The 16554-nt window shown below is 45.3% G+C and overlaps 1 protein-coding gene across 2 annotated transcripts in view; it reads right to left on the bottom strand.

Annotated features, from left to right (window-relative positions):
* LOC147121428 (BTB/POZ domain-containing protein 3) overlaps positions 1 to 16554 on the bottom strand; it is an 89896-nt gene that overhangs the window by 11698 nt on the left and 61644 nt on the right. The window contains exons 2-4 of one of the 2 annotated variants that reach the window (XM_085981671.1): positions 3180 to 3396; positions 1798 to 1888; positions 114 to 232 (exon numbers count right to left, since the gene is read on the bottom strand). In XM_085981671.1, the coding sequence (XP_085837797.1) occupies positions 114 to 232; positions 1798 to 1888; positions 3180 to 3316 (347 nt within the window). In that variant the 5' untranslated portion in view covers positions 3317 to 3396. Of the gene's footprint in view, positions 1 to 113; positions 233 to 1797; positions 1889 to 3179; positions 4806 to 16554 lie in introns of those variants that run through there. The other variant, XM_085981670.1, reaches the window with a different exon arrangement.

The raw sequence follows: 16554 nt of genomic DNA, 5'->3' as shown, positions 1-16554 counted from the left end.
CACAACAGAAGTTACTCTTTAATCACACCCAACTCATAGCACATCAATTAAAAAAAAAAATCTTTAGTTGAAGGGACTTGAGCATAGTTCATGAAATAGGGAACAATACTTACTTCAGCATAGCGAGAAAGGCACCAGGTTCAACATCAGGGATTCGAATTTCCTCTTGATCTTCAGCAAGTTCCCCATAAAACATTGCGTGAAATACCGAGCTCCCGACAGCCAGAACATACTTTAGGGATGGAGGAAAGAAGACCAATTATAATCTGGTAAGATTATTAAAAAGAACACCAACAAGAACTTTCATTACTACACAAATACTCACTCCCGAATCTGCAAAAGACACTGGTCATATACCCTAAAAAATAAAAACACTCTTTCCTGGGCCCCAGACTTGAGCGGGAAAGTCATTGCAGATGGAACTGAGGTTTTATAAGGAGTAAATATAAACCAGTCTACAGCACTATGTCATTTTCCTGAAACTGTACTAAGATTCGACCATGAACATTGGTCCCACACAACAGACCATCTCAATGATGACCCAGATTTTGGTGTAAAAGGATTCAGCATTGACTATGGAGGTGTGAAACAGATTACATTGTTAGGAGAGGTAGGCCACTGGGTGGAACACTGGATGTAGCACTTACATGCTATCAAAATGATTTAATAGATAACCCTCCTCCACCACCCCCAGCAAATGAAAAAAAAAATCAATTTTTGCCATAATTAAAACACACTTATGGAATAAATTAACCACTTAAATGGGACAGAGAAAATGTTGGCATCTCTGCTAACAAGCTGAATTTTTCACTTGAAGAAAATGGACTCATTTATTTTTTAAATGCTACCTTTAAATAGGAAATAGAAAATGTGCAGGGTAACAGCAATACTTGATGTGACAATGCATTGCCGCGATATTTAAAGGGGAGGTGCTGGGCGGGCATTTTTTTTGTGGGCCGCCTGCAAGCACCTGCCCCCCTCCCACGGGGTGCTGGCCGTGATCTGTCAGCCCAGCACTCCTCTTGAGTGCCGGGCTCTTTTGCCGGCACCCCACTCCCCGGTGGTCCAGCAGGGCCCCGGTTCATGCTGTGTAAGGCCCCTCCCCTTTAATCAGGGGAGGGAGGCCTGCAGTACCGTGGCGTCACGTGCCGACACGCGTGGCGCTGCTGCACGTGGCGCCGCTCTATTGAACTGGAGCGCCCCAAGAGGGAGGGGTACGGTTCCAGTCGTGCCCCACCTGCTGCTTGGGGCACTACCATTCAATTTTACTAAAAGTAGCGCCCTGGCGAAATTAGCGCCCCAACGTGAGCCAATTTTCCCCCCTGGAACTTCGGGGCACTTATTGCACTAAAGGTCAGCATCAAGTATTCCCAGGCCAGGTTTAGAATAAATGCTGACCTTTAGACCAAGTGTATATTCACCTCGCACTCCATGATTTCCAAGCATTGGTGTATTGTTCCAACACCATCACGTCACCTTAAGGACATAGTTTGTGCAAAATTTGAAAACCATTTCCACTCAAACATCAGATTTATCTGCTGAAAAATTAATAGCTTTACAACCAATTCTCATATATAACCCAGTTGGTTTCAATATACTCTTCCAAACATATTTGACATAACATTTGCAGCACTTTATGTTATAAAGTCTTATAAAAGGAGTGATTTTTAAAAGCACATCTACAGTATAATGGATAACTGATTGATAGTTTGGCAAAACAAGAAATGGCCCCTTTTGAGAGTGCAGGTTGTTGATGCTCTCTATCGCTTGTTAACTTCCATTACAACTGTTGCTTACTTTGTGTCCGGGCAACCGCTGAGTCCCACCTTGTGGTCCGACCACAAAATGAACATCTGCCATCAAATCGTTGTTGAACATCACAGCATTTCTAGGGGAGGAAATAAGTCACACGTGCATTTAATCAGAAAATGTTACACGGATAAAAGCAACGTTGCACCCAGTAAATGCACTACCCTCATCAGCATTTAATCTAATTCAATTAAAAATGTCTGATGAAGCCTTTCCCCCGCCCCCTTTTACTCACAACCTCAAGCGCTGCAAATCCCCTCTCTAAAAGATTTGCTTAACAGGAGCTCCCTCCTCTGACTTTGATAATGTGGCTTTGTTTATTTTGCCGAGCTTGATCATAGAAACTTACAGCACAGAAGGAGGCCATTGAGTCTGACGTGCCTGTGCTGGCTCTCTGAAAGAGCAGTCGTGCTCAATCCCACACCCCCACCTCCCTGCCCTTTGTCCGTAACCTCGTCCTCAAGGACCTGCCCAACTCCCTTCTAAAATTATTTGTGGAATCAGCTTCCACCACCTTTTCAGGTAGAGCGTTCCCGATCCCGACAACTCTCTGTGAATAAAATTCTCCTCATCGCCCCTCCAGATCTTTTGCCAATGATTTTAAATCTATGGTCTCCGGTTATTGACTCACTCGCCCGAGAAGGCAGCCTTTCCCTATCTACTCTATCAAAACCCCTTACATTTGGAGTGTTCCTCCCCATTGCAATTTAAATTTTTCCTGAGGTGATTTTATTTGTTTTAAAAGCACAGCAATTTTATTTTGACATCGAACTAAACCAGTTTTGGCGATACATTTTTGCACATTTTCTATTATTTCTGTTTTCTGGGGCCAGTTCTTCTAGCTAATGCCGCTTGAGTTAGCTATTAAAGAATGATAATACATGAACAAAAACAACAGCAATATCTCCAGTTTTAGCAATTTACTTTAAATAACAGCTCCCTCCCAGGGTTTCTATGACAACTACTGCTAATTATTTCATTGTCGCCCTAAAAAGGTCTCCAGGTAACACACCCCAAAAAAAATTCCATTTCAGACTGAACACCTTATCAAGTAGAAGCGATCATAGTACTTTGTGGTCGATTTCTAAGTGTCAATTGCTAAGGTTTCGGGTATCCCTGTACCGAACCTGCTAGTTAATAAAACAGCAGTTGAAGCGTTACCACCGATGAATGGAGCAAATTCACAAGATTTGACTGCAAATTTACAAATTGCCCCCCATCTACAAATCTCAAAAATGCAATCCAATCCGTAAATGCGATTAGGACAAAAGTTGGAAACTGCGATAGTTGAGGAGGGGGGAAGCTTGCTCAGGTAGCAGGCAAGTAAAGCACATTATTTTTTTGGGGGGGGGGTGCCTCCCCTTTCTTACCTCTCTCGGATGGTGGGATACAGCCCCTGCCAGTTGGCAGCCTGGATGGTGTTGTTATTGTTGAGGCTCTGCTGGTAGCTCTGGACACTGGTGCTGGGGCTGGGCGCTTTCTTGGTGCTGTAGATCTCGGCAGCCATCCTCTTCTTTAAGGTAAGGATCTCGTAGCACACCGGCAGCCGGCTAGCCTTCGATGCCTTCTTGGATTTCTTCACCGCCTCTGGAAGCATCAAGAAGAAAGTCAGGCACTTCATGTTCCTGCTCTTGGCATCGACCATGGGTGCATCTGATCGCCGGCCGCGGAGGCTAAGGTGGAGAGAGAGGGAGAGGGGCAAACCTGACTGAAGCAGTGGGCAATAGAGGGTTAAATATTCATGGGGTTAAATTCTCCCTCCCGAGGTTTTCTGCAGGTTAAACCTTTGCCCACCCCCCTTTTATTTTTCAAGTGTGATCCGAGGTCAGGCACCGCGTTCTTAGCTTTAACTCCAACATCCTCATCCAGGTCCCAGCTGTTTGCTGGTACTGTCCATCCAACTGTGCAGAGCTGGGAATCTTTCCGACTGATGATGATTACTAATGATTATGAATTGGGTTCTGCCGCAGATCGGATTAAAATAAACAAGACTCCTTCCCTCTCTCTCTCTCTCTCTGTGTTTTTGTTGCATGCACGCAAGACTTGGCGGAGTTTCTATTGGTGTTCCAGCTCTTGCTCCCAAGGCGGCTGTCGGATGGTGGAAGTTGCTGGGGACTGTTAAAAACAGCGACCGAGGTTGTCCTCCTGCAGACAGAGAGTGGCTGCCAGCCAACACTGGGAGCCCCGGCTGCGACTGGGCAAGTAACTATACTGACACCTACTGTAAATACCCAGGCTCAGCGCACAGCGCCAACAGTTAAAGGGACATCGCCCGCCGAACTAGCTTGCACTCACTGTGAATCAACCACCACCAGCCTCACTCCACACCTTCATCTATCCTCCGTAACACAGAGCCTGTGACAATTCAAGATTGCACCAGGTCTGCACATCTGATTAGAAAGGCACGTCTCAATCAACATACTGGTTCCCTGTGTGATACTCGTTAAGAAACCAGGGTCTTTTACTATCAAGTGAGGTCTGCATATAGCGACACCACTATTGCCGGCCAGAAGTGAGATGATTGTGTAATTCCCCCGTCACTCACGCTAGGAGACCGCACTGCTGTAAATAACTGGGACCGATTTCATGCACATGGTTTGTATTATACAACTAACCCTCCACTCACTGCATTTTGCTGGAGAAATCACCCTTGCTTTTATCGGGAGTTATGGTGTAGAGACTTTTTAAATAGACTCTGTAGATTGTTTGCTGTAGTGCGCTTAAATAGACTCTGCTGAGTAAATAAACGTTGTCATAAATCCCACCTCCAACTCATTGATGACAGAGTGGTCTCAAAAGACACTCTGGTTTAGGTATACTCCAAACCCTCATCTATTGCTCATAACACAAAGCCTGTGGCAAATTTAACACCGTCAGGTCTGGACATCCGATTAGGTGGTTGAGATGTGCCTTTCCATTCAAATAGAGTCAACATTGCTGTGGGGCACTCATTAAGAAACGAGGGTCCTTTACTATCAAGTTAACCTGAACTATCAGTTTGTCACATGTTTACAAAAAACTTTGTTCCCACTTTTAAGGACAGTCATCCTTAATATTTAAAGAAACCTAGAATATTGCCCTTTTTAGGCGAAACAGTTGAAGGTCACAGAGTCATAGCGGCACAGAAGGAGACCATTTGGCCTATCGAGTCCATGCCAGCTATCTGTGAAGCAATCCAGTCAGTCCCACTCCCCTGCTCTTTCCCCGTAGTCCTGCAAGTTTATTTCCGTCAAGTGCCTATCCAGTCTCCCCTTGAAAACATTGAGTGTCTCCGCTTCCACCACTTCCATTGGCAACGAATTCCAGGTCCTCACCACTCGCTGTATAAAAAAGTTTTCCTTCACGTTCCCCCTGTATCTCTTGCCCAAAACCTTAAATCTGTGTCCCCTACTCCTTGTACCATCAACTAGTGGGAACAGCCTTTCCCCATCTAACCCGTCATAATCTTGTACACCTCTATCAAATTACCCCTCAACCTCCTTTGCTCTAATGTAAACAAATCCAGCTTCTCCAACCTGTCCTTGTAGCTAAGATCCCCCAACCCCAAAACCATTCTGGTAAATCTCCTCTGCACCCTCTCAAGGGCCTTCACATCCTTCCTAAAGTGTGGTGACCAGAACTGGACACAATACTCCAGTTGTGGCCTAACCAGCGCTTTATAAAAGGTTCAGCATAACTTTACTTTTGTACTCAATACCTCTATTTATGAAGCCCAAGATCCCATATGCTTTGCTAACCACTCTCTCAATGTCCCAGAAATTTGTGTCGGGGGCTTCCCGCGGGTGCAAGCCCCCGACCTACACTTAGCTAGCGCGCCGGCAGTTGAGGCCTGGGCCTGCGTGGATTTCCTGTCTGTGGCCCGGTCCAGCTCCCGGCGCGCTGTGCTTGTGTGATCCAGCAGCGTACTTAGTGCGATGCGTCAGCTGGGATCACGTGAGCACTGGGCAACCAATTGGAGGAGGGAAAAGTCCATTCATGAGTTTGACAGAAAGAACTGTCAAACTCATGAAAACTCCGGGCGCCCAAAACAGTACTTAACCTTAAAATAAATTTGGAAAAAAATCACACTATTTAAATCAACTATAAATAACATTAAATAACTATTTTAAACAATAATTTAAATTTTTGAAAAAAATAATTTTATAAAAAATCGTGGCTGGGGTGGCTTGTGTCTTTAATGATTCTCAGGGCCTTCCCCTGGCACCTCTCGGGGTAGATATCCTGCACAGCAGGTAGTTTAATTCCTATAGTGTGTTGTGCAGCTTTCACCACCATCTGTAGAGCCTTGCGGTCTGTGGCCTACGACCTACTTAAAATACTTTGCCTACTCATAGCAATCATTTTCTAAAGGTTCCTTTGTGGAGCATTCATTGAAGGAGATGAAAAGATGAGTACACCCACTAACCACAATGGTTAGCCTACTCTCTTTTAAATCTATATTAGTAAGTTTTACTTATGTTTTCAATAATCCAATATATACAATTAGCAGAGGGTAGGGGTACGGTTTAAGAACAATGGTGGCTAGTGGAATCACTCTCAGATGATCTCACTTAAAGAAACTATCTAATTCAAAAGAAGATTATGTTGGTACACCCAAACATTTCAGTTAGTCTCTTGTAAAATAACACAATTCTAGGATCCCTTACTGTACATGGGTGCATCTGAGACTTGGTCATGTTAACAGATAATACGTCAAAAAGCCAACAGTGGTTAAAAAGGGGGATTGAACAGCATATACTTCCACGTGTTAGTGCAATAAATATCAGTTTGTTCATAGTGTCTTCTACACCGAAAGCAGCTGCCTTTTTCCTCACTGAAAGAATCCCAATATACAGATTTCTTGGTTAGCATGCTTCAGATGAGAAAATAGCAAAGGATATGATCAGAGCCATTCCATTAGCGAGGCTCATGAGTGACACTTCCATTGAACAGTTCTACCTCCTGCTAGTAGCAAATACCATACAAGCTCCAGAACTGTAGATCTCCAAGTTGGTTTAAGTCTTAAGATTGTAGTGGAGCAGGTAACTAATATTTTATACAGTTGCTTGCACCTTTAAAATATTTAAAAATAAATCCTACTTATATAAACGGAATAATGGTGACAGCATAATACTCAAGTTTTTACATTTACGATTCATGGCTTTCAGAATTCATTCTTGCCTTCTCTAATAAAACAGGTGTGCCCAGCTGTTCACCATCCTATAAATGTTCCGCCTAGGAAAGCCTTCCGGGAGGAGATCCATTGCATTTTACAACACAGGTACAACCTGTAGACTGCTTTTAATGGTGAAGTGATTGCAGCATTAAAGCTCCCTGAACAGAATTATTATTAAAAAACAGGTAACCACAGCAGAAAATGTCACTATCTATTAGACTCCTAGTTTCACCAGATAGTTACTGCAGTGTGAGATTCAGTGATTTATATCTACTACACATCCCAAGCATTCAGTGATCTGAGCTCTAACTGGATACTCTACAGGTATTCCGTGGCACACAAACTGACTGCCGAATTTCCCCAACTATGCAAATTCTGGAGCTTGTTTCGAGTCAGACTCATTTCCAATATCAACATGGAACCCTACAGTAAGTTCCCGCATACAAGTTTTTTTTAAATTATGTGTTATTTCTACCAATACAGCGGCTGAGGAAATAAATGTGACGTACAATATATGCACCAGGTTGGTGCTAACAATGGGGACCTAAAAAGGAACTAAAATACATTTAGATGTTATTACTTGTGATTCATACTTGCCAAAACAAAAATCAGGGCTGCTGATATTGAAATGTATGTTGTGTGTGTGCACTGCAGCCTACACACGGACCTGAAATGATGACTTTCCTGTCACACAAAGGGAACCCGTGACAGCAATTAGTGCGGGAGGAGGAGGAGGTTTTGACTTCAACAGGTCCGTTCTACCCAGCATAATTACTGCAATTGGAATATAATGTGAAAAGTGGTAGATCTACAAATAAAATGTTGAGCTGATGCAACAAGTCTATCCTTCGAACATTTTTTTTGAAGGGAGGGGAGGAAAAACAGGAAAGCAGAAAGGAGTGTGGCGTCGCTCCATTTTACGTCGAAGAGAAAGACGGAGGATGTTTCTGTTTGTAATAATTATGCTAGCAGTTAATCTACTCCCAATTAAAGGAGAAGTGGCAGAGTAAAACGGGCAGCTATAGCACAGGAAAATAAAAAGAACACGCTTACTTTATCAGAGAATTAAATGAGGAGGTGGGCAAGTTATTTCTCAGCTGGAGGAGGTTGGGAAAGGTCAAAATTGTTGTGGTACAAGCACAGGATAGGAAACAAATAATGGGATTAATGACTCAACAGAAGATCTAAAACGTTGGTGCGTCTCAAGTGAACAAGGATACTGTGCTCATTCAGAAAGGACAGCTTATGATGGCTAAAACGCAGCCACTTTCAAGGCGTTGAACGGAGAAATCTTCTGCGCCATCTATAATTCCAAAACTGAGAGGTTGTCAAATAAAGATAAACCTACCAATAACATCCGTGATTAACAGTGACCAATGAAGGTTTGACAATGACTAGAATCATGCAAGCTAAGGAGGTCCGATAAACCTAAAAGTCCTAATTTCCCAGCTGCATCCACTATTTCTCCAACGTAGTCCACGTTTGCTTTTCTGCTGCTCTTCAAGCTTGACAGTTTGTTCATGTACGGTGCGCTGAGGGGCAGTTACGTGTACATCTGTGGATGGCCAAAAAATATCAGGACCCAACTGTAGTGTATGTACCTTTAAGAGAGAACTACTTTTACAGCTCCTGTATACTGTAGTACCGGCAGTGACCACACCTCTATATAAGCCTTGAGCATGCCTCTGTACTGTCAGTCTTTAGACTACCCTCCTCCAGTAAACACCTGTTGATTGTTAAGTTACAGCCTCCGTGTAGTTGTTGGAAAACATCATACTTTAAGAATCATGGATTTAACAGTGGCGACGAGGTCGATTCGAATCTACCTGCAACTCTGCATTTCCCTTCAAGGATTCGCTCCGGGAGGGCGGTGGAAGAAAGTCGAGGCCAGAAGCACGGGCGTCGACCACGAGCAACCGCCCAGTCATCCGGCAGAAAGTGAACATCGCAGGGGAGGCTGTTGAGAGCCGGGCTTGGTTCCCCAGCCACGACGATCCAGCAACAGACTGGCAACAGGTACAGCGCAGACCCTTCCCGGACAGCGGCAGCTGGAGCCAACCGACGGCAGAGAAAAAAAGCCGAGCAGCATCGACGGGGTAAGAGAGAGGGTGAAGCGCACAGGGCGCAGCCGGGGGTTGAAAACCAAGCGGCGTCGAGGAAAAACAAAACAGAGAGAGAGAGGGTAAAGCAGCAGCCGGGTTCAGGACCGAGCGACGGCAACGGGAAAGGCGCACGGGAGAACGCGCAGAGCACAGCCGGGGCTCAAGGGCTGAACCGCGTCCGCGGAGACGCCATTGAGTCACAGAGAAGAAGGGAGAGCACGGGAGACGCCATTTTAGAAGCCGCAGCGGAGAAGAAGGGCGAGCGCGGGAAGAAAGGAAAGCACGGGAGACGCCATTTTGTGCCAGCGGAGAAGAAGGGAGAGCGCGGGAGACGCCATTTTAGACAGTTAAATCACACTCAGGGATGCCGAAGAGTGGCAGTATCACTGCGTTCGACAATGAAGTCGAAGATTGGGCGACATATGTGGAACGCATTGAGGTGTACTGCAGGGCGAATGAAGTGCCAGATGCTAAGAAAGCACTGGTTTTGTTAAATTCCATGGGTGCAACAACTTATGGCTTACTGCAAAACCTAATAACCCCAGAGAAGCCAGTGGATAAGAATTTCGAAAACATAGTGGAAATCCTACAGGACCACTTAAACCCCACACCGCTGCTGATAGCAGAAAGATTTAAGTTCCACAAAAGGAACCAGCATAAAGATGAAAGTAATGCTGAGTACTTAACGGAACTGCGCAAGCTATCGAAACACTGCCAGTTTGGAGTGGGACTAGCAGATACGTTAAGGGACAAGTTTGTGTGTGGGCTTCAAAGTGAAGGAACCCAGAAACGGCTTCTATCAGAAAAGGATCTTACGCTGGACAAGACTTTCAGCATGGCAGTATCACACAAAGCAGCCGCACGGGGCGCTGCAAAGATACAACGGAGACCGCAAGAATATGGCACCAATGAAATGTCATATGGAGCAGGGAAGTGTTATCGCTGCGGCAGAACAACACACGACCAGAAGGATTGTTGGTTCAAGGACCAAGTGTGCAGACAGTGTGGAAAAGCAGGACACATAGCAAGAGTCTGCAGGTCAGGGAAGAAAACCAACAGCAAGAAATCTCCACAGGAGAAGTACAAAAAGGTACATAAGGTGATGGACAGTAGTTCAGACGAACAGAAAAGTGATACAGACTCCGGAAGCAAGGAGCTGGGTTGTCTGAAACTACATAAGGTAACCAAAATGGAGGATCACACTCAAGATAGATGGAGTCCAAGTGAAAATGGAATTGGACACAGGATCAGCCCTAACAGTCATAAACCAAAGGGACTACAAGCGGCTATTTTCACATATACCCTTGAAAGCTACAGAGATTGTCTTGAAGACGTACACGGGGCAAAAAGTCTACCCCAAAGGAAAAATAAGGGTGAAAGTGATATACAAAGGCCAGGAAATACCTAAAATGGACCTATATGTATTGCCAGATGGAGGACCACCATTACTAGGACGAGAATGGATCTGGAAGATACAATTAGATTGGCATTCCATACAGGCACTGAAGGTTGAGGCCAAAAAGGATGATGACGTCACACCTGGACGACTGTCAAAAATGCTAACTGACGCACAAGAAGTGTTCCAGGAGGGACTCGGAACACTAAAAGGCATAACAGCAATGATTAAAATAGAGGAAAATGCAAGCCCAAAGTTTTTTTTAAGGCCAGACCGGTGCCTTATGCAATCCGACCAGCTGTCGAAGCAGAGCTGGAAGGGTTGGAACGTTCAGGAGTACTGTCCAAAGTAGACTGGAGCGAGTGGGCTACACCCATCGTTCCTGTAATGAAGAGGTCGTTGAGTAATACGCCTGGGGAACCAAAGAAGGTCCGCATCTGTGGGGATTTTAAGGTGACAGTGAACCCAGTCCTTCACACGGTACAATATCTGCTTCCACGGATTGAGGATATTTTCATCTCGCTATCTGGAGGTAAACGCTTCACCAAAAGTGGTCTGGCCCAGGCGTACTTGCAAATGGAGGTAGAAGAAGCCTCGAAACAATACCTCACGATCAACACTCATACAGGTCTCTACCAATACAACCGGCTGGTGTTTGGGGTAGCATCAGCTCCGGCTATTTGGCAAAGGGCAATGGATCAAGTCCTGCAAGGGATTCCAGGGACCCAGTGTTATTTGGACGACATCCTGGTCACAGGCGAAAATGACAGTGAACACCTCGCCAACCTGGAGAAGGTGCTCACTAGATTAAAGGAATATGGGCTACGAGCTAATCGCCACAAGTGCGAGTTTTTCCAGAAGCAGATCTCGTATTGTGGCCACGTTATTGATGAAGAGGGGTTACATCAGTCCCCATAAAAGATTGAGGCAGTAGTCAAGGCTCCAGCACCGGAAAATGTGTCACAACTGAGGTCGTTCCTCGGGCTGGTAAACTACTACCATAAGTTCTTAACAAATTTGTCTACAGTATTACACCCACTGAACACCCTACTGCAAACAGGGGTACCATGGAAGTGGAATGACGAATGTAAACGAGCTTTCCAGAAGTGCAAAGAATTGATCACATCAAAAGAGATGTTGGCCCATTTCAACCCAGCACTACCAATTCGGTTGGCATGTGATGCATCATCCTATGGTATTGAAGCGGTGCTGTCGCACAAATTGCCAGACGGGTTGGAGAGGCCAGTAGCCTTTGCGTCTCGGTCACTAACCTCAGCCGAGCGCAACTACGCCCAGATTGACGGGGAGGCTCTCAGCCTAGTATGGGGAGTAAAAAAATTCAACCACTATCTGCATGGGCAGAAGTTCACCTTGCTGACTGACCACCAACCACTTGTCTCCATCTTCAATCCAAAGAAGGGCGTTCCGGTGATGACTGCACAATGGTTACAAAGATGGTCCCTTTTTCTAGGGGCGAACCAATATGAAATAGAATATAAAGGCACGAAACAGCATGGAAACGCTGATGGGCTATCACACCTGCCACTGCCTACTGTGGAGGAAGCACCAGCAGTGGACCCTATCGAGATATTTTATTCGTCAATAATTGAACGATTGCCAGTAACTAACGCGGATATAGAGAAGAAGACCCGCAATGATCCGACACTGTCTCGGGTATATGATTTGACGGTGAGGGGATGGCCAACACATGGCGACTCACTGTTGCCAGCATTCTCATCCAGAAGAGAACAGCTGTCAGTATGCCAGGGGACAGTGATGTGTGGATCCCGAGTGGTAATTCCAACCAAGTTAAGGGAGAGAGTGCTCAATGAGCTTCACGAAGGTCATCTGGGAGGGGTGAAAATGAAGCGCCTTGCTAGGGCTTATGTGTGGTGGCCGGGGATCGATCAACAAATCAAGGACCTAACCAAGAGCTGCTCAGGATGCCAGAAGGTCCAAAATGCACCACCACATGCCCCTCTACACCCGTGGGAGTGGCCCTCCTCTCCATGGCAATGGGTGCATATTGATTTTGCTGGTCCATTCATGGACTCAATGTTCTTAATAGCAGTGGATGCTTACTCGAAATGGCCTGAGGTGATCAAAATGTCCTCAACCACTACAGAAAAAACGATTGCAGTCCTACGGACCATATTTGCCAGGAATGGCTTGCCAGAGCAGATTTACTCTGATAATGGACCACAGTTTGTGTCCGAAGAGTTTCGGAAATTTATGAGAAGGAATGGGGTAAGGCATTACACATCCGCCCCGTATCATCCAGCCACAAATGGATTGGCTGAGAGGTTCGTACAAACCTCTAAAAAGGTGATAAAGGCCATGTGCGATGATGAAATTCCACTACAGCATAAGGTGGACAATTTCCTGTTAGCCTACAGAAATGCGACACATGCAGTTACCAACCAGACCCCAGCCATGATGTTCTTTAACCGAAGGTTGAGATCGCGTCTGGATTTGCTCAGACCAAATGTGCGAAGGAATGTTGAGGATAAACAATTCCAGCACATCAATGAGAAGCCGACAAGGAGCTTCAATGTAGGACAATCAGTCTTGGCCCGTGACTACCGAACAGAGAAATGGCAACCCAGAACGATATGTACACGGCAGGGGCCATTAATGTACACAGTGGATGTTGGGGAGAACATTGTGAGACGCCACGTCGACCAGATCTTAGCATCACAGGAACGAGTCAACCCCATGTCTCGCGTCCCTGGGGATGAACCCGACATACCGGTAGCATCTACCTCAGAAACAGTAGCAGTGGAAACTGATGAAGTAACCGACAAAAAGGGGCCAGAATCGCCTCCGCACCAAGAACAAGAACCTCAGGAAAGGTGCTATCCAGAAAGGATCAGGAAGCCGCCCCAAAGACTGAATCTATAAATGGACTATTTCAGTTTAATGTGCATGTTAAAGTGTTAATTGTTATTTGAACATTATGGGTACTGCTAATCTAAAAGGGGAGGAATTGTAGTGTATGTACCTTTAAGAGAGAACTACTTTTACAGCTCCTGTATACTGTAGTACTGGCAGTGACCACACCTGTATACGAAAAAGGTAGACACAGGCAGACCCGACTACCAAGAGAGGACAGGATATGCTCTCACTGCAGTCAGGGAATGGTGGAGACAGAGATGCACTTCCTCACAGCTTGTAGAAAATATCCGGGCATAAGGGAGAATTTCTACCCAAAATTTACAAAAATATGCCCGGAATTCAGAAATTTGAATGACGACCAAAAACTCCCATACCTACTAGGGGAAGAGAGAAATTGCGTAACACTAGCGGCACACTATGTTACAGCTTGCCATAAACAGAGGGACAACCACTAAAGATAAGATAAGAGTATATATAAATTATATGAAAGTATATTTATACACTCAGGGATATATCTGTTTATACACTGTATGGATAGATCTGTATTTTTGTGAACAAACATGAATGTTTTCCGATGCTTTGGCAACATAAGATGTAACTTGTCATGCCAATAAAGCGATTTGAATTGAATTGAATATAAGCCTTGAGCATGCCTCTGTACTGTCAGTCTTTAGACTACCCTCCTCCAGTAAACACCTGTTGATTGTTAAGTTACAGCCTCCGTCTAGTTATTGGAAAACATCATACTTTAAGAATCATGGATTTAACACCAACACTAAGCTAATGGGTGCAAGCGGCGATAAAGGGGCAAAGGGAATTTCCAAGACCCCCTTTGCAGCTATGTTACCATAGTGGTTACGGTGCTGGACTAGCAACCTAGGGTGTTGGTAGCTCTCTCACTTCTGAGTCAGATGGTTGTGGGTTCAAGTCCCACTCCAGAGACTGGAGCACAAAAATCTGGGCTGACACTCCAGTGCAGTGCAGAGGGAGTGCCACACTGTTGGAGGTGCAGTCTGCCCTCTCAGGTGCACGTAAAAGATCCTGTGGCATTATTTCGAAGAAGAGCAGGGGAGTTATACCTACTGTTCTGGCCAATAATTATTTGTGGCTACAAAAGCAGGCTGGGTATTCTGCAGCGAGTGACTCACCTCCTGACTCCCCAAAGCCTTTCCACCATCTACAAGGCACAAGTCAGGAGTGTGATGGAATACTCTCCACTTGCCTGGATGAGTGCAGCTCCAACAACACTCTGCAAAGTCCTTCTCACTAACATTTTGGGGCTGGTGTCAAAACTGGGAGAGCTGTCCCACAGAGTCGTCAAGCAAACAGGCTGACACAGTTCTATTCACAGCGTCTGTCTATTAGCCAACATCACAGATTCCTCCATCACCATACCTGGATCTGGCCTGTCCCACTGGCATGATAGCCCCATCAAAGGTTGGGGAAAAAGTGGCACACAGTTGGGTGGGAGTGGTCTTGGAAGTTCTCAACATTGCCTCTGGACCCCATGAAGACTCATTGCTTCAGGTCAAGCAGAGTCAAGGAAACCTCCTGCTGATCCTGACCATTTCCCTCAACTGATGAACTAGTACTTTTCCATGTTAAACCTCACTTCAAAATAAGTAAAGGCACAGAATTTTAGTCTGGGTGGGGGATTTCAATGCCCAACCCCAAAAGTGGCCTGGTTATACCACCTTTGACTGAATTCTGAAGGCCACAACTACCAAATCGCATCAGGTGGTGAGGGAACTAATACGAGGGAGTAAAAAGGTTAACCAAGTCCTCACCAACCTACCTATCATAGATACATCTGCCCACAACAGTATTGGTAGGAGTGACCACTAAATAGTCCTTGTGAATGGATGCCTAAGCATCCAATATGGCAGGCATCACGCACATTTTGTGCAGGAAATGCATCGCCCACCATATTAGTAAAAGCGGTAGTACAGGCGTCCGGGGCCTGCGCCTGAAACAGGCATTAGGCCCTTTCCATATGCAAATAGAAGCCCAATGAGTATTTGAGGCCCCCTACCTCAAATTGGGCTGCCCTGAATGCAGCCAGTGCTGGACTTGCTGTGTTCAAGAAAAGCCAAGTCTATATGTGGTCTAACCAATGGTCCTTAAAGGGACCGCTGGAGGCCACCGTCAAAAAGGCAAGTTTTAAAAAACTTAGCTGAAGGTGTCGCACCCCCGGTGGTTTCAGAAGTGAGCCCACCACCTGTGGCAATGAACTACTGTAAAATGGGGCAGCTGAGCTCATTGGTAAGCTGTTTAAGAATATTTTAGCTATTCATTATGTTACACATTTTATTAGTAGAGGTGTATACAAGTGTAAACAAGGAACCAAGATGAACAGACGTGGTAAAGATTTTCTGATAAATGTACTCAGAGTGAATGTTTTGAATGGTTCCTGGAAATTTGAGCCAATCACATTACTTTGTATCCTGCTGATACAAAATAAACCTACGTACATTTTTTGCTACATGGACACCATTCATAAATGTACACTAACAGATCTCCTCTGGCATTGCTCATTCTAAGTCAGATGATAGGTTGCTTAATAAGGATCACATTATACCACATAATGCAGGATGTGCTATTACATAGAAACATAGAAGATAGGAGCAGGAGTAGGCCATTCGGCCCTTCGAGCCTGCTCCGCCATTCAATGAGATCATGGCTGATCATCCAAATTCAGTACTCTGTCCCTGCCTTCTCCCCATATCCCTTGATCCCTTTAGCCTTAAGAAATATATCCAACTCTTTTTTGAATATATTTAATGAACTGGCCTCCACCGCCCTCTGTGGCAGAGAATTCCACAGGTTCACCACTCTCTGGGTGAAGAAATTCCTCCTCATCTCAGTCCTAAATGGCTTACCCCCTATCCTTAGACTATGACCCCTGGTTCTGGACTCCCCGGCCATCATAATCATCCTTCCTGCATCTAGTCTGTCCAGGTCTGACAGAATTTTATAAGTTTCGATGAGATCCCCTCTCAATCTTCTAAACTCCAGTGAGTATAAGCCCAATCGACACAATCTCTCCTCATACGTCATTCCTGCCATCCCAGGTATCAGCCTGGTGAATCTTCGCTGCACTCCTTCCATGGCAAGAACGTCCTTCCTCAGGTAAGGCGACCAAAACTGCACACAGTACTCAAGGTGCGGTCTCACCAAGGCCCTGTACAACTGTAGCA

This window comes from Somniosus microcephalus, chromosome 3 (genome assembly GCF_052327205.1).
Source record: "Somniosus microcephalus isolate GS21.2 chromosome 3, FLI_Smic_1.0, whole genome shotgun sequence".
Lineage (NCBI taxonomy): Eukaryota > Metazoa > Chordata > Chondrichthyes > Squaliformes > Somniosidae > Somniosus > Somniosus microcephalus.
Note: the sequence above shows the minus strand (reverse complement) of the source record. Positions and strands in the feature narration are given on the sequence as shown.